The sequence below is a fragment of the Callorhinus ursinus genome, unplaced genomic scaffold (assembly GCF_003265705.2).
Source record: "Callorhinus ursinus isolate GAN/ISIS: 27379988/994484 unplaced genomic scaffold, GSC_fseal_2.0 scaffold28, whole genome shotgun sequence".
Lineage (NCBI taxonomy): Eukaryota > Metazoa > Chordata > Mammalia > Carnivora > Otariidae > Callorhinus > Callorhinus ursinus.
Window position 1 is genome coordinate 3519486 of NW_027397090.1, and position 23435 is coordinate 3542920.

The window sequence follows — 23435 nt, forward strand, 5'->3', positions numbered from 1 at the left end:
TTCCCTCCCTCCCTCCCTCCCTCCTTCCTTCCTTCCTTCCTTCCTTTAATTTATTTGAGAGAGAGAGAGAGTGCATGATGGGGGGGAGAGGCAGGGGGACAAGCAGGCTCCCCGCTGAGCAGGGAACCAGATGTGGGACTCGATCCCAGGACCCCGAGATCAAGACTGACTGAGCCACCCAGGTGCCCCCTTGCCCTGTTTCTTTTACTTTCCTACTGATATTGGTCCAGGTCACTATGGGGCTTCCCTTTGCCCAGTTGATCTATTAACACCTTTGTCTGTCTTCATGTAAGGCTGTTATACATGTGCAGCTCAATAGAGTCTATTCTTCTGCTTCTGGAATCCTCTCCTGCTAGGACACTAACACAGTGGCAACTCCTCCACCATCCAACGCCACCTGGATTGGACGGTCTGTCTACTTATTCTTTTTTTTTAATTTTATTTTATTATGTTATGTTAATCACCATACATTACATCATTAGTTTTTGATGTAGTGTTCCATGATTCATTGTTTGTGTATAACACCCAGTGCTACTTAACTGAAAAAAATCAGATAACATCATTATCGAAGAAAACTATTTTAAAATCACCCTCCACTCCCAAATCCCAAGAAAATTCCTTCAATTTTTGGTTGTAAACTTTTACATTTCGTAGAGATAGAATCATGGCACACCTGAAATTTTAAACTTTTGTGCCCCATCTCACGATGAACATTGCACCTTCCAACATAATGACCACTTTAATGGTCACTTTTAATTCTTAACTTCTCACTGTTAGTGTACCATGTTAATAAAATATCCCCCGAATTCAGGGAAGTTGCTATTTCTGATGTTTTGTTATTGTAGATGATGAAGCAGTTCATCTGTTGACCTGTTAAGTTTGTTGTTCTTGGCAGGGGCGCCTGGGTGGCTCAGTCAGTTGGGCATCTGCCTTCAGCTCAGGTCATGATCCCAGGGTCCTGGGACTGAGTCCCGCATCGGGCTCCCTGCTCAGCGGTGAGTCTGCTTGTCCCTCTCCCTCTGCCCCTCTCCCCTGCTCCTGCTCGCACTCTCTCTTGCTCTCTCTCAAATAAATCTTAAAAAAAAAAAAAAGTGTTCTTGGGATTTCCTTTTTCTCTCCTAAATTCAGAAATGAAGACGGAAAGAATAAGTAGGGTATTTACCCTCCCCTAGAGTCTCTACCCTAAGTTCTCTTGTTTTGGCTAATGCATTTTAAAGAGTAATGGAACCTCTAGAAATGTCAGGTACCCAGAGACCCTAACAAAATCTATGGCCAGATCAACAGATGACTTCATCATGCCTTTGGATAAGAACATTGGCATTTTTCTTTTCATTCTCTCTCTCTCTCTCTCTCTCTCTCTCTCTCTCTCTCTTTTTTTTTTTTGGTCCTTTGAAAGCCAGTTTTGTTTTTTTTTTAAGATTTTATTTTTAAGTAATTTTTATACCCAATGTGGACTCGACCTTAAAACCCTGAGATCAAGAGTCACATATTCTACTGACTGAACGCACCATGCACTCCTGAATACCAGTTTTTGTTAGAGGTCACTGTTTGGGTCCCCGCATTTTTCCAGAATAGCCACGGTGATAGGAACAGTGAGGACTGGATCAAGTCCTGCAAACCTTTTACATAAAAATGCCAATACGCATGAGTGACAGTGAATTGGCTTGGCCACAGCCACTTCTTATCATACTCCATACTGACCTTTTGGACACGAAGTGCACAGGGTCGCAGATTCGTTGCAGGTTTTACAAGAAGGATGACAAGGCTGGTGTCCTCTCAAAATGTCTGTGTAGACAGAAACCGGAAGTCAGTGTCCTTTGAACAGGGTCATAGTATTACAGCGTTGGAAAGGATCTCATGGGTAATCTCATCTTCCTTCCTGCCCAGAATAGAATCCCTTCAATTTTGCATTGGCTAAACCTCCACGGTGGGCTTTATTCATTTATTCGTGTATTTCACTTATTCATTTATTTTTTCTCTTCCTTCCAATTGGTTATCATGGTTTGCAAACTTCCAGTGACAGGATAGTCTTTAATGCAACGGGGCTGTTTGAACTAACAGGTGTTCCTTCTTTCATATATTAAAAATCTGTGAGCGTGTGTGCTTATGTGCATGCATGCATTAAAGAGTTTTCTAGTTAAAGGTCATTACTTCTTTCCCCAAGATTCTTAAATGACCATTTCTCTTCACTCCAAGATGATAACAGAATTCATTGTGTCTTTTATGGAGTAACTTTTTCTTTTCCTTCCTTCCTCTCTTTCCTTTTTTTTTTTTTTTTTTTTTGTTCTTTGGAACCAGCTTTCAGAATCCGTCAATGTTTGGGTTTCTGTATTCTTCAGAGTAATCACTGTGGAATGCAAACCTAAATTTATCTCCTCGCAAATCATCATTAAACATTCACCTAAGGGAGCCACCTGTGGGCTTTCTGGTTGGTCAGGTGATAGGCAGGCCATCCCAGGTCAATACACCCTTCCCCTGGGAAACACTTGAGGTGTTCCTCTCTTCCTTTCCCCCCAAGAGCATTCCTTTGGTGACCAGGCTTTTCCAGGGAGTCAGGAAGTCCATGGGACAATTTCAAAGACCTACAGAATAGCCTTGGTGACATCCCTCAATGAGTCCACGAGATCTTGATTGAATCTCAGGAGCTGCTTGGGAATCGGCATAAGTCTCATAGGAGAGAATTAGAAAAAGAAGATCTAGCTCAGGATGTGTGATAGGAATGATCGAGACCCTCAGTTGACTGTTATGGTTGGCACCTTATGATCACCCTCCCTCTCTTGCTTCCCGCTCCTTCCCGCTCTTCCTGAGAGTCAGTCTGACAAAGTGGGTTCTGTAGGCACACCTGCTGTCAGAGCCCAGCTGTGCCACTTACGGGAGGGTAACCATGGATACGGTAATTAAACTCCGAGAGTCCTATTTTCCCTGTCTCTGGAATGAGAGCAAACGATCGTTCCCTTATAGAACTGTCATGGAGGCTAAATGGAACAGTGTGTGTAATGAGCACACACAGCGGCTCAGTAAATGCTAGACCTTCTGCTTCTCTCCTCCCGGTTTCCTCCTTGGTTACCATACTTCCCCATTTCCCAACCTTAGGCTTTAGTTCTCTCTCTCTTCCCTCTGTTCCATACCTGGAGTGGCACTGGGAGGGTTTGCTTGGTTTCTCTGAAGGCGCTATGGTTAATAAGCTGCTGAGGTTCGCTACAGAGGAAACTAGACTCAGAGGTAGGTAGGTAGACAGACAGACTGGTGTGGAGGTAGCTATAGATATAGATGTATAGACATAAATGATCATCCTGCCATGCTAAGTGGCCATTCTCTTCCTAGTCTGGAGAGAGAAATATGCCTTGCTTTTCCAGGAGACTGACTCACTCCTGTACTCTCCCTTGGGGGAGCTGTTAAGAGCTCAATTAGCCTTGTGTGGAGCACTGTCAGGCACAGGATTCTCACAAAAGACAACAGGAAGCTCCACAGGACCAAGTGTTTCCCCGAAGGCCTTTTTAAACTGACAGGTCTCACTTAACCCAAACGAGACGGGGGCAGAGATGAGCAACAATTCGGTTGCCAACATCAGTCCTCACTAATCACCTGGGAGAGGCAGATCAAAACCGCAATGTGAGAGCACCTCACACCTGTTAGAAGGGCTAAGATCAAGAAGAGACAGCACGTGTCGGTGAGGCTGTGGAGAAAAGGGAACCCTTGTGCACCGCTGGTGGGGCCGTAAATGGGCACAGCCACTGTGGCAAACAGTATGGAGGGGCCTCACAAGATTAAAAACGAACTACCCTATGATCCAGCAATTCCACTCTGTGTATGTAACTGAAGGAAATGAAATCACTGCCTTGAAGAGATACCTGTCCTCACATGTTCATTGCAGCATTCTTTATAAGAGCCAAGACATGGAAACCACCTCAGTGTCCATCGATGGATGAATGGATCAAGAAGATGTGCCATATGTATATAAAGGAACACTATTCGGCCATAAAAAAGGAGGAAATTTTGCCGTTTGCAACAAAGGGATAAATCATGAGCATTAGGCTAAGTGAAGTATGTCAGAGAGAGAAAGACAAATACCAGATGATCTCAGTTATATGTGGAACCTACAAGGAAACCAAAGACTTAGAGTAGATTGGTGGTTGCCAGGTGTCGGGGTCGGGGTGGGGAATGGGTGAAAGTGGACCAAAAGGTACAAACGTCCAGTTATAAGATGAATAAGTGCTGAGGATGTAACATCCAGCATGGTGTCAGTAGCTAATACTCTATTGTGTACGTGAAGGTTGCTAAGAGTAGCTCTTAAAAGTTCTCATCGCACACACACACACATACACACACACACACACTCACACAAAAGGTAACTATGGGGGCGGTGGATGTGTTAACCTCATGGTGGTAATCATTTTGTAATATATATGTATATCAAATCATCACATTATGCTGGTTAAGCCTGACAATGTTATATGTCAATTGTATTTCAATGGAACTGAAAAAAAGATACTTAATGGCTGAATGCAGTTCTTAAAAAATAATGGCGAAATAATATTTATCAGAAACACCTCGACCATCTTTAATATTATATGTCTAGGCCAGGGGTTGAATGTTTTTCCCCTCAGGGTTTGAATTTTTTATTTTATTTTTTTTTTTAATTTTATTTATTTATTTGAGACCGAGAGAGAGAGGGATGCCTGGGTGGCTCAGTCAGTTGGACGTCTGCCTTCGGCTCAGGTCATGATCCCGGGGTCCTGGGATCGAGCCCAGCATCGGGCTCCCTGCTCCGCGGGGAGCCTGCTTCTCCCTCTGCCTGGCGCTCCCTCTGGTTGTGCTCTCTTTCTCTCTGACAAATAAACACAGTCTTGAGAGAGAGAGAGAGAGAGAGAGAGAGCTGGAGCGAGCGAGAGCACACGAGTGGAGGGGAGGGGTGGAGAGAGAGGGAGAAGCAGACTCAGCACCGATATGGGAGCTGGAACTGGGGCTCGATCCCAGGATGGGATCGTGACCTGAGCAGAAAGCAAACACTTAACCGACTGAGCCACCACTCAGGCACCCCGATTTTATCATTTTTATACTAAAACTTTTTATTTAGAAAGACATGAGCTTTAATGGATTTTCTCACATTTTTAAAAATATAATGTATATATCTACCTGGGGATTTATAATTACGTGTATCCCGTTCTGGCAGTTTGACATTTCACTGGGATACCCCGGATATAAAATTCTGTAATGTCAGCATATTTCCACTAGAGGGTGCTCCGTACACACAGTTAACGGCATTTAAGTGTGGGCAAGGGATTGTGGTTCCCCGCCACAGCTTTTTATCATAAAAGATTAGTGACTTAATCACAAGTAAATTTTGACTTTGATCATAGTTTCTCTCTTTTTTTTCCACTCCAGAAATTCTGGACTGGACAAGACCTCAAAGAAAAACAAAATCACCTTGACCAAGAAAATGTAGAGTCAGTCCTTTAGAAATGACTATAGCTAAGCCATATAAAACGGGAGTTTTATTTAAAAAATTTTTTTAAAATAAGCAATACTCACACAGTTAAAAAAAACAACAAAACTGAAGAAAGGGAATATATCATAAAGTATCTCTCCATCCTTTTTATATAAACTGTATCTATTCACACTGTTTATCACATCGCTTTTTTGTTTTTTGGTAATGAATTTTGGGGCTCATTCTCTATCGGCGCATAAAGAGCCCCCTCTTGTTTATGACTCCACAGCATTCCATTGCATGGATGTATCATACTTCATTTTTCTAACTGGTAACTGTTGGTGACCACTTCGGGGTTTTTTGTTGTTTTTTTTTTTTCCAATCTCTGCTATTTCAAATACTACTACAGCGACTGGGAAGGCCAAAGGTGCTTTTCCAGCCTATTACAGATCTGCAAGGACAGAGGCTTTTCTTGGTAGCCTCTCCCAGATATAAACACTCAGCACATCAGGAACACCCTTAAATGTTCCAGAAAGCTCCACTGCTGAATTTCCTCCCGGTCTTTGGCCTTTGAGCACCTACGTTGTGGTCACCACCTCCTTCTGTTTTTACTTGGGCACCCCCATTTGCTCCTTGTAGCCCAACTTCTTTGGGTTGGTTTCTACATCACAGAGGCTTTTGATTCAGTGTGAAGGTCTTCTCCCTATTTCCTTGTTACCTCTTTTGATTCGAAACTTCCGCCGTCGCTTCTGTGGCAGGCTCCTCACCAAAGATGGGCTTGCAGTGGGCACAGGCTCTTTTTTATTAGAAAAGAAAAATAAAGCGTTTTATTTTTTTAATGCAAGAAAGATGAACAAGGTCAGTTTTGCCTATCACCTTACCACCCAGAAATGCCTGTGATGTAGACGTCAGCACGTAGATTTCCCATCTTCATGCTGAATGTGTGAGCATAATCATGTATGTGTATTTAATCATTTATGTCTTCTGCGTATATAATACCGACCCTACTTTTTTTTTAATGACCTTATTTATTTATTTGACAGAGAGAGCACAAGCAGTGGGTGGGGAGCGGCAGGCAGGGGCAGAGGGAAAAGCAGACTCCCCACCAAGCAGAGAGCTAGATGTGGGGCTCGATCCCAGGACCCTGGGATCATGACCTGAGCCGAAGGCAGACGCTTAACCGACTTAGCCACCCAGGCGCCCCTTCATTTGATATTATAAATTTTATAGGCATATTTTCTTGCTATTAAAATTCTTAGTACACTTTTTAATGGATTATGTATTTGCATGAACCATAATTCGCTTAATTTTTTTCTTTTGTTACACTTTTAGATTGCTCTTTTTTTTTTGGTTATTATAAGTAAAGCTGCCATTGACATCTTTATACACAGTATTGGCTAAGTCAGGACTCTGCTTGGCTCCTAGGCATCCCAGCTGACCACTATTTGGTGCCTTTCTGGGACTATTCTTCCCCAACCTAGGGCCCCCAAAATTACTTGCTTTTGACAGGGAAGACTGTTTTGAAAGTGAACTAGTGTTTCCTGTGTTAAGACTGGGTCAGATTAAAGGGCAAGGGAGTAGTTTAACTTTTCTTGTGTCCTCTTCTGTCCTGGGAGCTTTATGTGGGCTCTCCCATTTACTTCTCAGAATGACCTTGGCTGAAGCAGTTCCATGTTCTTATTTTATGGATGAGGGAACTAAGATTCAGACAGGATGAATAACTTGTTCAAGGTCACATGGCTAGTAAAGGACAGAGCCAGGATTTGAACCCTCGTATGCTTACCTCTAAAGCCTACATCCACTAGAGAGACTTTTTAGTAATTAATTTGGATTTTAAAATAGTTTGGTTGAGGTCAAAGCAGCGGTGTACCAGTAAAATGGCTTTTGGAACACACAACAAAAACCTTAAATTGTAGTGTTTGCTGATTTCCGTGGTGTAAATACTCCCATCGTAGTTGATTTCAAGCTGCCAGTGGTTTAATGATCCCCTATTGAAATTCCTGGATATTTGACAATCAGGGCAAGTGGAGACACATGGTTCCTTCAGGGATCCTGTGGGCCAAAGGTTTAATCATTTACTCAACCAGTGTCCGGTGTTTTCTTCACAAAGTTCTGGTTGGTTAATTAAGTAAAAATGAGGTCCTCATTTCTAAGCGAGGCAACTGTATATATCTACAAAGTCCTTCTAAAAATCAGATTTTTGTGGCATCTTTAAAGCTCTCGAAGATTCAGTTACACATAGGCAGCATATCTGCTCACCACTGAGATTTATTTTTTACATATGGCTCTCAGTGTTTGTGACTGACTCTGGGATTCCAGGCTTCCTCAGGGCATAGGAATTAAGATCAAAAGACAGGCTAGTGAGAAATTGTTAGGATGTGGTCAAAAAGTTAATTCCCTGTGTCTGCGCTTTGTAGATTAAACTATTATCAGAATATGTAATTAGAGCCTGCTACAAACAGGGTTTTAATCGATGATGGAAATAGGTGGGTAGGGGAAATGTGCAGGAATTATTCTTAGGACTTTCCGGCACTACCGGGGGAAAACCACTTAAAATCCAAATGATTTAACAGGCATAAAGTAAACTGTTTCCATTCCCAACAATGGTTTCAGGAAAGCAGCCGAACCTGTGGCCTGCCACGGCTGAATGTTTTCACCCATGGTGGCTCTGTGATGCCTAAGTCCCTGTGGAAGCCATTGGCAACCTATTTCACATTGGATCTGTCGCTGCCACACAGGGGCACTGGCCTAGGAATCTCCACAGGGTGTTAGTGACTAGGACAGGGGATGTGGTGGGGATCCATACTTTGGTGCAAGTCATTCTTTGCTGGCAGGAAGAACAGAGTTGAGCGGCCATCTTTGGAGATGAGTTAGTCTTGGTTGGAGGATTGGCCAGGCATGGTCCAACGTTTAAGGAAATCTCCATCCTTGGACTGGGGCAGGAGGCAGTAACATCTTGTGTGTAATTAACGAAGAATTATGGTCCTCTCATCGTAAGCAGCCCCTTTATTAAGAGAGGGGTTTAGCGAAGTCTAGTTGGATTTTTATTTCAAGGCTATTTCCCCAACATGTACAGGCACAGACCGTGGGGGTGGTTGTAGTCTTTGGATGCAAACAAGATCTGATTGTTTCCTCTGGGAGGTCATGTGGGTGAAGGAGTGGACTGAAGTTTGTCCCATTTTACCTTTCCTATGTGGATCTGCAACTGTGTTGAAAACCACACCACCACCTTGCTGAGAGCACCTAGGCAGCTCTATTCTTTTAAAATCATTCTGTCCATTGTCTGGGCTCCCACTGAGTTGACCCAGGATGACTGCAACCTGCTTAGCATCATCTTAAAGGGGTGGCTAGTTAGTGCCTGTTTTCTGGAACCTTCTGCCCTCCTATTATACCCTCAACCTTGTTGGGGTTTTGTTTGTTTTTTTTGTTTGTTTGTTTTTGTTCTTGTTTTTTAAGAGTTAGAAGTCAGGGGAAAGATGTAGGCATTTGGCTCAAATACTCCCAGGACTTCATGGAGTGCATTTCCCACTTACTATCTCCCTCAGTGGTGTCTAAACTCTGCCGGGGAAGCTGAGCTCCGGCCTCACCTTGCTCAGTGAAGAAAGAGTTTTTCCTCACTGTTAATAGTCTGCATGTCTGATTTCCTAGATCATAGAAAAGTGCAGCCATGGCATTGACTTTGTTGCTTTTGTCCAGCCATGAGAAACATTCTCATCTGCTTCCCAAATCCCTTAGTAGTGCTAACTCCCCAAATGGACTAATTCCTTCCTTCCTTCAAAAACACTATATTTTGATAGTAGAAAATGCAGAGGGGTGGGTGTGGTGCTCTGACAAAGGGGAGCAGTCAAAGCCTGATTTCTTCTTGCAAAGTGCGTAGTCCAGTTGAAAGGGACATGTAATCATTTGGGGAATCAAATCCGCTCTGACTCTTGGCTCCCTGGACCTTTTCATCATCTGGATGCCAGATAAAATACAGGTGTTCTGAGCTAGAGACCCAGCACCAGACTATCTTCCTCTTGGCTTGCCCTGCCTCTTAAATGCCTAAATGCCAGACAAGCCCGTTTTCAGCATTTGGGTCCAGCTATAATTCACGGAAGATATCATCCCAATCTGGATTGAATGATTTTCTTCCCAGCTATGCCTCTGAAATTGGCCTGTGTTCTCCATGGCCTTTGGCTGCTAGGTTTGTGATGGTCTCTGAGCTGCTTTTCCTTTAAGTCACACATGCGACCCTGTCGTGGTGGACGGTCACCATGGATGTCCCTCGTCAGACTCGGCAAGAGCCTCTCTCCTGCCCGGGATCTATCCCTCGCCCCGGGCCCTTCGAACACTCATCCTGAGCAGACCTCCACTGCCATTGCACTGAAATGACCTTTTTAACAAATCCTTGCCTTGAAATCAAACGGAGAGCATCTCTTGTTTTCGTGAACATCTCTGCATAGAATGTGAGTCAGATTTTTCCAGCAGGAAGAGGCTTTGGTTTTTTAACCACCAGAGACACAGACAGGCCACTGGAGTTTGTAACTACCTTGCAAGGAAGCTCGTGATTGAGGCTCCAATGTGAGGTCAGTACTGAAGACGCAGGTAGGAACGAGCACGCGCAAGCCTTTACTGTTAGATTGCAAACTCCCACACCCTTCCTCCGGCCCCCATCAAAATCCCCACTTTCCCCAACTGCAACTGGAGGGGGACTTTTATTTTATTTTACTTGAGAGCAGCGTGACTTGGGGGGAGTGATGGGGAGAGGGAGAGAGAATCTCAAGCAGATTCCCTGCTGAGCGTGGAGCCAGACCCGAGGCTCGATCTCACAACCTGGAGAAATCAAGAGTCGGTTGCTTAACTGAGTGAGCCGCCCAGGTGCCCCTGGAGGGGATCTTTTAAAAGGCAAGCTTGGCTGATGCTAAGGTCTAATCAGCCAGCCGGAAAGATCAGCTGTCTCAGCTTAAATTCCAACACTTTTAGAGCAGGTCTTCCTTGTCCAATTGAAAAAGCCCACCTTTACCAGTCGTTTTCCTTTACCTTAGATAGAAGCTATTCTGAAATTTTTGAGAATGGTCGTTGGGCCATTCCCCTACATGACTCTCTTTACCCGCTCCGAGGTCTCCTCCTCCCGATAGGAACTCATGGGCCACACCAACCGTAGGCTGTGCTTTGGGTTTCCCTCCAGGTCGGATGACAACGAACCGCCGCCTCCTACCCTTTCCCACTCCAAGCTTTGGTTCACTGCCGTGCCTTCATCTCTTTTGGGATATCCCAAAAGCAAGCGTTAAAGGGGGAGGGAGGCAGGAAGGCAGAGAAGGTGGCCAGACACCTGCTTTCTCTCTCTCGGGAGGCACATACCATTCCAGAATTTGCCTTCCACCTGGGTCTGGGCAGGCTCCACGCATGTCCCGTGTCGCAGCTGCAGTCCTTCCCGGCAGCTGCTGCACTGATGGTGGCCAAGGCCAGTGCAGGTCACACAGGCCGGGTGGCAGTGCTCACACTGTCCCAGCTCTGGGTCGCCATAGAAGCCAGGACCACATGTGCTCACACAAGAGCCATCTGCAGGGGCACACAGAAAGGGAGCATGAGGGTATGTCCCCGGCTGGCTTGGCGCACTGTGCGAGGCCAAGTTCTAAACAGGACGCGGGGAATCTCAGGAACATTCTTTGTTTGAATTTGTTTTTAAAGAAACCAAACTGGCATAATCTTCTTTCAACCAAGAAACGTGTCTTAAATCCAACATGTCAGTCCTCTTTTAACCAAGCATTTCAGTTTGCTCAAGGGGCGAAGGGGTGAAGAGCACAGAGTAAAGAACTTCAAATTCTCAGGGCCTTGAAAAAGTACAAATCAAACGAATCTCTGTATAGAAGCACTGGAGATCAGTGTGGGCTGATCCTGCAAACATTCAAGAGCACTGGGCTGTGAGTCCTTCCACTAGAAGACTCCTAGTATAGTTCCTTCCTAACCATCTAACCAAAACCAAAGACAAAGGATCTTGTTGATCTTTAACACTGCTTAGGAATATATAGCGTGGGTTGGGTTAATTCTCCAGGAAAGAGTCATGGTTCTGAATATTCCAGGTGATTCATTCTAAGGCATTTATCTTCAGTGTTCCCCCCACCCGCCCCCATCACTCTTGTTTCCATCAACTTGGAGATGTTGGAAATTAATGAGTGACATAGGAACTCTATTTCAGTAATAAAAGCAGAAGGAAGTAGTCCCAGCTAATGTTTATTTTCAAACCAAATTAAAATCCATCCTTGGACAAGAGGCACGGGAAGAGTCTGAAGCCAATCAAGCGAGTGCTCTTATTTCTGGGTGGGGCTCTGGAGCCTTGTTCTTCCTTTGCACCACGTGGTTCTCAGGCTTACCCAGGAGAAAGAAGCCGCCTTCACACCAGTAGCACTGGTGCTGGTCACAATCGCCACAGTTGGTCTCACACGCTTTGCATTCAGATTCTTCACTGTAGGTCTTCTGAGGACAGGTCTTGTAACAGTGGTGTTCAAACCTAAGGGGGGGGAAGGAGATGGAGTTTCTTCCACGAGCTATGTTGATGTATTTCTCTTCACCGCCATAATTTAATATCCTGACATCTGTCTACACATCATTTTTAACAGGTATAGATATTTAGGTTTCAAGGATAAAAGCTTGGTCTATGGGTGCTCACCAAACAAGTCATTAACCACTTCCCTCTGGACTCTGAGGACCCATCATCGGGGCAGCTGTGAAGAGGGTGGGGAGAAGGAAAGGGGTAGCCATATTTATTTATGGAGTACTGGTGATGTATTAAGTCCTCATTTCAACGTCCATGCAATTCTCCTCTGGTAGCTATGACTTGTCTTTAATTTCTAGATAAGGGAACTGAGTATTGAGGTAAAATGCTCAAAGTCCCATAGGTAGTTAAAGGCAGGCCTGGGATTTGAACAGATGGTTTGTGTGCTTCTGTCACATGGCAATGGGAAGGGGAGGTGATGTGGAGACCTCCGATCTCTGACTTGTAGAGTTGAATTGGAGAACCTTGGAAGGGATTGTTATCTGTGTTTCATTTAATCTAGTGGTCTGTGTCTCTTCTTACCCAGGGGATGATTCAGAACTCATAAAGTACCTGGCTTCATCCTGGATTTTCTGGCTCCTGTTAAGGACAAGGTCTCCACACAGACATTTGGGAATAGCTTGCCTGCGGGCAGGTCTATCGTTAAGGTTTGTCCATGAACGGCAAGGTCTAAATCCTGGTAACCCATGGCAAGATTCCTAGACACCAGTGTCAGGTTGGGTGACTTCCAGGACCAAGAATAAGAGGGCCTCCTTTGGAGGCAAAAAAACAGCTGGGCTCTTATTGCTAAATCCAAGAATTGTTCTTTAATAGCCTGACAGGGCAGAGTCACTTCAGCCTTCCCGGCCTCTTTGCTTTAATCACTGGATTTAGGATTAAGTCAGTAATGCTTAAACTGCAGAAAAGTTAGTGCCATGAAAAAAAAAAAAAAAGCCAAACTTACATGTAATACCCCGTAGTGCATGATGTACAGGTTCCTGGATTATCTGGAAGAAAATTATAATAATGAAACATAATAATTACCGAGAGTCCATCATTTGGAAAAATGGGCTCTGGAAAAGTCCTGGCTTGAGACAAATAATCTTTTTGGGATGATTCATGAAAGGTAGTCTCCAGAAATGATATTTGCACAGATTATACCATTTTTAATTAGTAGCACGATGTATGCTGTGGTTTAGCTTTATCAAAGCTGGTAAAAAAAAAAAGGAGTTCTCAGGAATGGCTGGCCCTGATTTTCAAGGAAGTAGAATCCCAAGCTCCTAGGTCTTCAAAACGCAGACTAAGAACCATCCACATTAAGCACCTCCTGGATCTATGAGGGAAAGGCATCAAGCATGTTCACACATGCATATTTGGAAGGGGTGGCGGGCTCTCCACTCTGAATGGCAGGTTTTCCATGAGCTACCCCCCATGTCTGCCAATGTGAGGGAGTGTCATCTGGGAGGCTCCTTTGAAATTGGGACAATTATTATTTTTTTCCAATACAGTATCTACTTTGTGTTGGGCACGTCACAAATCTCTTGAAGAAACTGTCCTGTTCTCATTAAGTATAATGATTCAATATGTCCCTGTTGGCTCAGAGAAGGACTCTTTCCTACAGCTTTCAGGGGACTTAATGAGAGGGCAAGAGCTTTGAGAATCACTAGTTCAGTCTATTTCCCTTCCTCATAACCCTCTTTGAAGGATGCCAATTCCAGATGCAATTATTAAGGGAATTCTATGATTTCCACTGGCCCGGGATTTCCGTGACTCACAGAGTGACCTCCAGCAAAGTTTCTATGATACTCCAGTTCTGTTCTTTTCATTCTGATAAGATATGGAAAAAAAAATTGCTCCTCTTTAGAATGTTCCTCGTGGTACATGAAGATTGTATGTGACCTTTAACTATTTAAACAAAATTTTGCCCTTTGAACTTTGTGCACAGCTTTCCTTTCTAATCTACTCTAGGCTCTATTTTGGTTTTCGCAAAATCTGCCCCTTGCTCAAATCTTTAGCCAAATGCTCATCCTGGGTTCTCCTAGGGATGTTGCAAGACAACAGGACTGTGTATTACACATTATATGGCTGATGCATTACACCAAAAACTATTGTGGAAAAATTTCTATAAGAGGTTCTGCCATTTAACCAGAGATTGACAGAACCTTCTGGAAATAGCCTAGTGAAGATGCAGTGGAGAAGGTACTGGCCTGGGAACCGGGCTATCTGTTTCTAGTTTGAAGTTATAACTCTGGCTTAACTGCCTTGCGAACTTGCATTAAATGTTGCGCTGCTTTCTGGATTCTGATTTCTGTAGGTATAAAATGGTCTGGTTGGAGAAGGTGGTTGCTAAGACTCTTCAAAAGGTAAAAATTCTGCAATTGAGTCTAGCAGGGGTTGGCAATGTAAGGCTGACTCTTGGGCCAGATTCAGCCGTGCCCCTTCCATAGGAAGGATGGAACAAGACTCAAGACAGCCAAGGACGTAGCCAGACCCTTCTGCAGGAGGCCATGATATGCTCACAGTAGGGAAATGGTTTTTGTCTGTTGTATGGTGACATGGTTTGTTACAGGGCGACCAGACCAGAGCAGGACAGTGAAATGAACCATAAAGCAGGCTAATTACATGATAGAAGGAATCTGAAGCGAGAGGTGCCTTGAGAAGCAAAAGCTCACAGAAATTCTTAGAATTTTTGCAGGTAGGGAGGGGTCTTTATGCTTCCGCCATCCATTTTAAGAGGGGTGCAAGGGCCCCGGAGAACACGAGGGGTCCCACTGGGTAAGTATTTCCCATTACACGTCTATGTTTGCATCTGTATTCTTTCGGGTCTGTTCCTAAATAAGCTGCTACTACTCAGCTCACCGTTGGGCATCTTACTTTTCCCTGCCCGTCCCCAATGAACATATTTGACTCTGACAGTTTTGCTTACTTGGCAAGGGCTGGGGAAATTCTAATCCTGTTCTCTAATGTTCTGGCCATCCCTCCCATCTAGGAATTTAATGAGTTTGCTCTCTGCTCCTTTAAGCAGGTCACTGACGAAAATGCTAAACAGAACCAAGCCTCAGAAATGTGCATACCAATGTAATCTTGAGTCCAGGGACCTTTCCAGCCCAGATGCACAGTGAATTTGGTACCTTTACAATAGTTTGCATAAATGAATAATGCATAGAACAGGAAGTATGTCTTTTAACAGCTTATGAATGCCCATTAGTCTTTCTCATTATTACCAGTTATTCTGAAGAATAAGAATTATTTTAAAAATTTTTCCACCCCAGAAGATCCACAAGTCAGACATAAGCTAAATGGATTTAGCTTGACCACTGAGAGGCAGCTGTTATGGGATTAAGGAAAGGTAACAATCCCAAACCTAGAAGTTGAGTCTAAGTCAAGTTGGCATTTGAATGGTAGGGTAGGAAAGGAGGGTTGGCTTAAGGAGAAAGATGAATTCTGCTGGCTCTTCCAATGTGTGTGTGAGTGAGTGTGTGTGTGTGTGTGTGTGTGTATGTATGTATGTGTGTGTGTTTGGGGGTTAGGGGTAGAAGAGTCCAAACAAGCTAGAATTGTGGACTGTCTCAGAAGGTGGTTTCCAAAGTAGGAGGTTTGAATAGCTCTGGTTACTTGGTGTTGTCAAACCTTTGAGCTGAGAGAACATAGTTTGAGGGGACATGGGGCAAGTTCGGTCAGAATTCAGAGAGAGCCTCACACATTTGGAAAAAAAAAAAAAAAGCCTTTGGAAACAGTTCCTGGCTTCCACCTGTTCACATCCCCACTAAGGAGAATGTATGAGCAGATGCCTCATCAAAATGGGGGTACAGCCTGCCTTTCTTGAGAAAACTCATGTCTATTGTCTCCTTTCTATGGGGTGGGGTGGGCAGGACTATGGTGCCCCCTCTTTCTGGAGAGGTCTTCGTGATCCTCTGTGTCACTTTCCCATGGTTTCCTTAGTTTTATCAGTGCTGGGGAAACTCCCTCTTCTCATGTAGGTGTTGACTGCTGCCTTCAACTTCACCTTCAGTGGTCAACGTACATCCTCTGCCGTGTTACTGTGTTCTTAGTAATACCTGTAGCCTTCAGCATTGCATATGGATGGGTCAGGGCCACATCAGGAGTTATGGCCATCTAACTTACAAAATGCATCGGGAAAGGGATATTTTAAACTTGAAATGGAATCAAATTTTCAAAATGTGCAGAGAAAAAGAATTTGTTGTTTATGGTTTACATAAACTTGGAGTCCCACAATTAAAGATACGTATGAGCTAAAATGACTGTAATTTGCCTTTTCTAAAATCTTACTGTACGTTTCTTTTTCATTTGAAGGAGACAAAAGACTTGGTTTTTTAAACAATAGCCTTTATCATATAATATCTAGATAGGCCAGAATTAGCCAGGGATCAGCTATATTGTTGAGGCAGAATCGCCTCTTTGCAAAACCAGGGGGAAAAGTTAATGTCAGGGTGGTATGTCTTTCAAGATTCATTTTCAAGGGACAACTGGGTGGCTCCGTCGTTAAGCGTCTGCCTTCGGCTCAGGTCATGATCCCAGGGTCCTGGGATCGAGCCCCGCATCGGGCTCCCTGCTCGGCGGGAAGCCTGCTTCTCCCTCTCCCACTCCCCCTGCTTGTGTTCCCTCTCTCGCTGTGTCTCTGTCTGTCAAATAAATAGATAAAATCTTTAAAAAAAAGATTCATTTTCAGGCTTCTAGAACTTTCATCCACACCCCTGGCCTCCCTCTACCACTGCCTATTGAAACTGATCTGTTCCATAGTCCTTTACTGCACAGATCTACTAGTTACTGCCTAGGATGCTAGACTAATAGGCAGGTTAAACTTATGTTCTTGGGAGGCTTCTAGGTTTTCCCCTACCTCAGTCCTTCCTCAGGTGTACCTAGACTCATTAGGCTCCCTTTGCTTTGACCTCTTAGATCACATCTGTAAGTGTTCCATAAAGCGGCACCTGCCTTATTGTAATTCATCACGCCCTGGATGCTGGCTTCTCCCACAGCTTCAACCTTTTGGCTCAATTACCTTCCCAGTTCCAATCACCTGTATTCTAGGTTTGACCAAACTTGGGGCAATGTTTGCCTTCCCAGTGCTTCCCACACTTAGGCAGAGTATTGGACCAAACTGATGCTTTGCCCCTTCTTCATAGGTTTCTAGCCCCAAATACTCTATAAGCTCCCTAATTACAGAATCTAAAGTAGTAATATCCATACTGTTTTGATTGATCACCCCATTGGTTTAAAAATTTAGCATATGCCTGCAATGCATATATATGTGTGTGAATTATTTATGTGTGCTAGTGCATGAATGTTTTACATTTTTAAAAATATATAGTAGAAAGATAAAGTAGAAAATTTAATAACAAAATGATTGCAAATACAAGTTCTATCTTTTTCTGCGGGCCAGTGGGTTGTCTTACATACTTCTCTTTGAGGAGATGAGGGACTTGGGCCATATCTAACAGAATGCCAACTCTGAGGTTATAAATTCATATACTCGCTTTCCAAAAATATGTTTTATATTTGATTGCTTAAAGTTGTAACTGGAAGGACTGGTTCTCTGATGGGCTCACACATCTGTATGTATATAAGGACTTCCTATACCTGGCTTCTAGCCTTTCCATATTTATAGACAAACTCTATGATTCTAATTAACTTGTTCACCTAGCATTTTGGGGGTTGGGAAATAAGTTGCAAATATAGATATAAATGAACACGTTGGAATGTTATAACTAAGATTCCATTTTTCTCATCCTTCTATGACTCTCTATAGCTTTAGTATGTTAATGTGTTCCCCAGAGAAAACTTTCTAGATTGAAATAACCAGTGTTTATGTCCCTATGAAAGACAATGTGAAAGTTCATCCGCTGAGAAGAGGTTAAAAAAGTATGGTACATTTATACATTAAAATTTTGTTTCTTAAGAATATTTAATGACATGACATTTTCATGATAGGCTATGTGAATAGGGAAGGTAATCCATATCTAGATATGTATATATTATATATGCATATCGATCTGTGTGTACAGAGATGACTATCAAAAATCAGAAGAAAAAGCTAAAATGTTAACAGTTATTTCTGATTTTATTTATGTGTATCTATATATGTTTATTAATAAATATGTACTGTGGACTTAGAACAAAAATTCTATTAAGGAAAGAATGTGCATGCTCAGGTTATGAGCTCCAGGCCTCATTTATGCCACATGTCTGGAAACGTTCTTCTTCACAGACCCCTCTCCCCAGGGAACTAGTCTTTTGGTCATACTCTTTATTTTCTGTCGCTTTTCTGCACACTTCTGTTTTTCCATCTTTCCATTTTGTTTCTTAGCAATTCCTAATTCTCCATCACCAGGACAAGACCAATCTTCCATGGGGTTCGGTTAAAACCATGGCAGATGTTTACACGAACTCCTTTTTAAAAATTCACTTTTAATTTGAAATGTTTTTCTGATAGGATTCCATAAAGGAGGCAGATCACTAGGAAATGGGGTTATTCTTGGCTCGGCCTCAAGACTTGCCAACTGGATGAGGCACTGTCACTTGGGCCAAGTGTTCTCAAGCAATTCTCTTTATGAGCACCTGCGGCCTTGCTGGAGCATCAGCAGAGTGTCCGTCCCCTATTGAGATGCACTACTCCCTTTGAGGGGAGAGACAATATTACAAGCAGCCAATACTTAAATTGTTTTGGGAGTTAATTAAGCACATTGTCAATAATGCAGATTCTCCCAGAGTGAATATGTACTTAGTTATTGGATGATGCTGTACAAATCTGTAAGCGAGGCACTGACATTCTTCATTCCACACAAAAATAAGGACGGGGTAAGAGATTTATATACCCACAGAGTGCAACTAATTATAAGCCCCAAATAGCATTAAAAAGTATGTAATTCAGATAGGCCTTGTACTCAGAATTGCTTCAAATAATTAACACTCACATACAAAATGGACCCTTTGACCTGCTTTGCCAAAACAGAAGATTTTTTCTGGAAGGTTCAATGGTGCTGGGATACAAAGTACTTGGTTAGGAGGCCTGTTGACGATTTTCAATCCTTTTGTCCTCACTGGTGTCCAAGGACAATGAATAAATATTTGAATTGGCAATAATGTAAATAGTACAGCTGATAATGGGGCACAGCCCCCTGGAGGGACACAGTAGTAGAGAGACCAGAATAAATAATCTAAATCATTGTCTACAAATGTTGGCTAAAAGAGGACTCAGTTCTCTATTGGACTCTGGTCTTTACCAAGTCCTCTGGTTCCAGCAATGGGATATCCTAATAGGCAAGCTGTTTCTGGATTCCCATTCTTCTCTCAACCAACTAACAGGTGAAAGTGATGGATAAATATACACAGCTGAGTGCCTATGAGGATTGCCCACTATAGCTGTTTGTTCGCTCATTCCTTCATTCTGGAGCTTACATTTTGGAAAATAGACAATAAAAGAAAAATTAGATAATTATTATAATGCAAATAAGATGTAAATCTTCAATAATTGCATGAAACAGCTACTAAAATGCAAGTTCCGTGAAGACGGGTGGTTTTGTTTTGTTTTCCTGTACCTCAGTACCATGAGTATTGCCTTGCACATAGCAGAAGCTCCAAAAATATGCGTGAATGAAGAAGAGAAACATGTAAATAAGTACAGAGATTCAGATAAAGGGTTAGAGAGTGAAGAGATCAGAATGGAGATGAGAGGTCTTAATTTAGATAGGCTTGTTGGGGAGAGAGCCTTTCAGGAATTGACCTTTGGAGATGGGAATGGTAACAAGGAGATAGCCATGTGGGCTCTGAGGGCAGTGTTTCAGACAGAGGCTAAGAAAACTTCATCTATTCAAGGAACATGGAGAAGGTCAGTGGGGCTACAGTGGATAAAGAGAGGGAGAGAGTCAGGAGATGAGGCCAAGGTCATAGGCAGGATCAGATCAAATATCATTTTACACGCCAGGCTTAAGAGTTTTGCATTCAATCTAAAAGTAATGAGGAACCATGCTAAGTTTTATAAAAGATATCCGATGTGATCTGAATATCTTAAAATGATCATTGTGGGCGCTATATGGAAAATGACTTCTTTAACTGTGGAAACGGTTACATCCCTTAAATCTTGCAAAACCTGGATTCCATGTAACACATTTGAGAAACACTGGTTTAAGGAATATACTGCAGGAGAAATGGGTAGGCATAAACTCAGACTATGGCTGCAGTAATGAAGAAAAATCAGATTGGAAGGAACCTAAAAAGATAAAAACTGAGAAGATCAGATGATATGATGTGGGAGGTGAGGAAGTGGGATGGTTCCCTGGCTCTGGCTTGAGTCCTTGGGTGGATAGAAAGGAGGAACATTCAACGGGGATGGACGTAGGAGCAATAAACACATACTTAACTGATCCTGTATGATAGTCCATACACTGCTTTGGTGATTACAGAGATATATACAGACAAGAAAGGCAATCCCTACCCTCAAGGAATTTGATGAGGAGACAGTAATTAGCAAAGCTAATTAGAGAAGAAACCACAATGTGGCAAAATATAGAATAGATAAACCTCTAATCTAGTATACCACAGAAATATTTGCTTAGGGCTTGAAAGAAACCAAGTTAATGATTCTCTTTCTCTCTTACCACTTAATTAGCCTTTATCTCTCTTTTTGAATAGAAAAATTCAGAGCATTTTTATTATAGTTAGGGTTGCCAGACAAAATACAAGACTAAAATGGGAACCAAAGGACTACAGTTTCAGTGTAAGGATGAATGGAAAATAAAATTGTCAGGAGAAGGGGACAACAAAAAACATCATCCCAGTCTTAGCCTTGGCATTGGGTAGATTAAAAAGCAACAACAAAACCTCTTCTGAGAACGTATAACTATAAGCTGGATCTCACCTAAGTTACCTGAATTCATGTTATCTGTGTGTTGGGAACATCTCAAAAAGAAAATTCAATTTAAAGTAGTCCTAAGTAGATAGCATCCCAAGGCAATTGGTAGAAGCAAATGCAAATCCTCTCTAGGGAAATGTAATCTTAACTCAGATCACCAAGTGTTCTCACAGGTAAATTTTCAAGGAAATTGGTCACAATTTAAAAACAAGGAAATTAGGCACTCTGAGAGAAAGTTGGCAGAAATAACAGACATCAGAATCAGACCCACAGAGACCACTGATCTTGAAATGATCTGACACAGAATATAAAAATAACAAGTGTTTAATATTTTTTAAAGATTTTATTTATTTGAGATAGCAAAAGAGAAAGCATGAGGCGGGGGGCAGAGGGAGAGGGAGAAGCAGGCTCCCCACTGAGCAGGAAACCCGAGGCCGGACTTGATCCCAGGACCCTGGGATCATGACCTGAGCTGAAGGCAGATGGTTAACCGACTGAGCCACCCAGGCACCTCTAAAGGTTTAATATTTTTAAAGAAATAAAAGAACATCTTGAAAATGGAAAAGTAACCAGTTTGGAAAAGAAGCAAATATAACCTTTATAAGTGGAAGACATAAAAATTCAAAATTAAAACTGAATGGTTATATTAAGCCATAGATTATGCATAGCAGGAGAATCAGTGATCTCAAAGATAGATACAAAGAAAAGATAGAAAATCAGAGGGACAAAAAGGTAGAAAACAGGAAAGAGCAGTAAGAGACAAGGAGGTTAGGATGAGAAGATTTAATATATGTCAAAGTTCCAAAAAAATAGAATGGGGAAGAGGTGGTTAAAAAAAAAAAGAAAAAAGAATGCCTGAGAATTTTCCAGAATTGTTAAAAGATACCGATCATTAGTCCCAAGGACTAACCATATGTATTATTAAACATACATTAAACATATATAAGCATAAACATATATATTATTATTTTTTAATCTACAAGAAGATCCATCATAGTGAAATTGCAGAATAACCAAGAAAACAGCTCTTAGTCTATGGAGAAGGATAAAGAGACATAGTCATAGTCTGTAAGAAGAAGGAAAATACTATGAGAAGAGGACTTGGAAATTTGGTGTATGAAACAGCATCAGTCATTTCAAAAAGACACTAACACAGTGGCAGAAATTCTTCAAAATTCTGATGAAAGACCTGAAATCATAAAATATAAGAGCCAGAAGGGAATTTAGACTTAGGCTCAGCTCAGATGTCATAAGAATATGAAGAATTTTAAAAAAGATTTTATTATTATGTGAGAGAGACAGCGAGAGAGAGCATGAGTGTTGGGGAAGGGACAGAGGCAGAGGGAGAAGCAGACTCCCCGTGGAGCAGGGAGCCCGATGCGGGGCTCAATCCCAGGACCCTGGGATCATGACCTGAGCCGAAGGGAGATGCTTAACTGACTGAGCCACCCAGGCACCCCTGTTTGTTTCTTTTGAGTCCTGTAGTTCTTCTGAAAGAATCGATGTTTTCTTGTTTTATTTTGTTTTGTTTGAGCTTCTGATAACCTTTGTGCTGCTACTGCAGCTATGGTCAAGTTGGGGTTTGGTCAATGGTGAATGATCTGCCATAGTCAGGAAATATATCTTACTCATCTCAGCAGCTGTAGTGCTATGTGTTATGCTTTCGTGTTATGGTTTCTTTCACAAATATATTTTCAGTCCTACTATTCGCTAGGGCTAAAGTGATGACTCATTCCTAGTACAGAAGGGAGCTCAGGGTGTAGGGAGGAATGCAGCAAGGAAAAGTATATTGCCATGAAAGCTATGTAGTGTTACTAAAGGGATTCTGAACAGTTGACTAAGAAGAAATAGGGTGATACCTAAACCAGGGTATGCGTGTTTTGTGAGGAGGGGAATGTGATTGCAGAATGATTCCTTAAGGAAGTGAAGGCTTAGTGAACTTGAAAAATGAGTTTGAGGGAGAGAGAGTAGAATTCTTTCCATGTGGAAAGACCTGAAGGCAGAGAGAGCTAAATCTACAGAGATGATTCCTCTAGTAAAAGGGCTCATGAGATACCCCCTTGAAGAAACTACAGAGGGAGAGGCAAGATCTTGTCAGAATACAGCATGGTTGCCCTCACCTTAAAAACACACAGGATTTTACATAAAAGAATAGGAAAATTACAAAATGGATTACCAGGAGTTTAGGGTAGCTAGAGTAATGAAGTGAGAAGAAACAGGGAAGGGAAGACAGAAGAGATTAAGAGCCTGGGTCATGAAGAAGCTTCTGTGTCGTGCGTGGGAGAACAGGCCTTGTCCAGAGCCATGGGAAATCACTTTAGATTTGTAGATGGTTGTAAACGATCAGGTTTAAATTTTAGAAAGAACATGGTTATTGTGGCGTAGGGAATGGGTTTCAAGAGTGAAAGAGAAGAACCGAGGAGATCAGTAAGAAGATGATTGCATTATCCACGTAAGCTATGTGGGTGGCCTCAAGCATAGTAGTGGAGATGGGTCAAAGTGGGACAGAGTGAAAAATATGTGGGAAGTGGAAATGACTTGGTGCCTGTTGTGGGTTGAGTTATGTCCCCCAAAACCATATGTTCGAGTCCTAACCTCTGGGACCCATGAATGTAACCTTACCT

The 23435-nt window shown here is 42.5% G+C and overlaps 1 protein-coding gene across 5 annotated transcripts in view; it reads right to left on the minus strand.

Annotated features, from left to right (window-relative positions):
* PCSK5 (proprotein convertase subtilisin/kexin type 5) overlaps positions 1-23435 on the minus strand; it is a 465096-nt gene that overhangs the window by 40854 nt on the left and 400807 nt on the right. Inside the window, exons 25-29 of one of the 5 annotated variants that reach the window (XM_073878060.1) lie at positions 12907-12949; positions 11782-11918; positions 10769-10969; positions 6147-6224; positions 1702-1785 (exon numbers count right to left, since the gene is read on the minus strand). In XM_073878060.1, the coding sequence (XP_073734161.1) occupies positions 1702-1785; positions 6147-6224; positions 10769-10969; positions 11782-11918; positions 12907-12949 (543 nt within the window). Of the gene's footprint in view, positions 1-1701; positions 1786-6146; positions 6225-10768; positions 10970-11781; positions 11919-12906; positions 12950-23435 lie in introns of those variants that run through there. The other 4 variants (XM_025891381.2, XM_073878062.1, XM_073878063.1 and 1 more) reach the window with 4 other exon arrangements.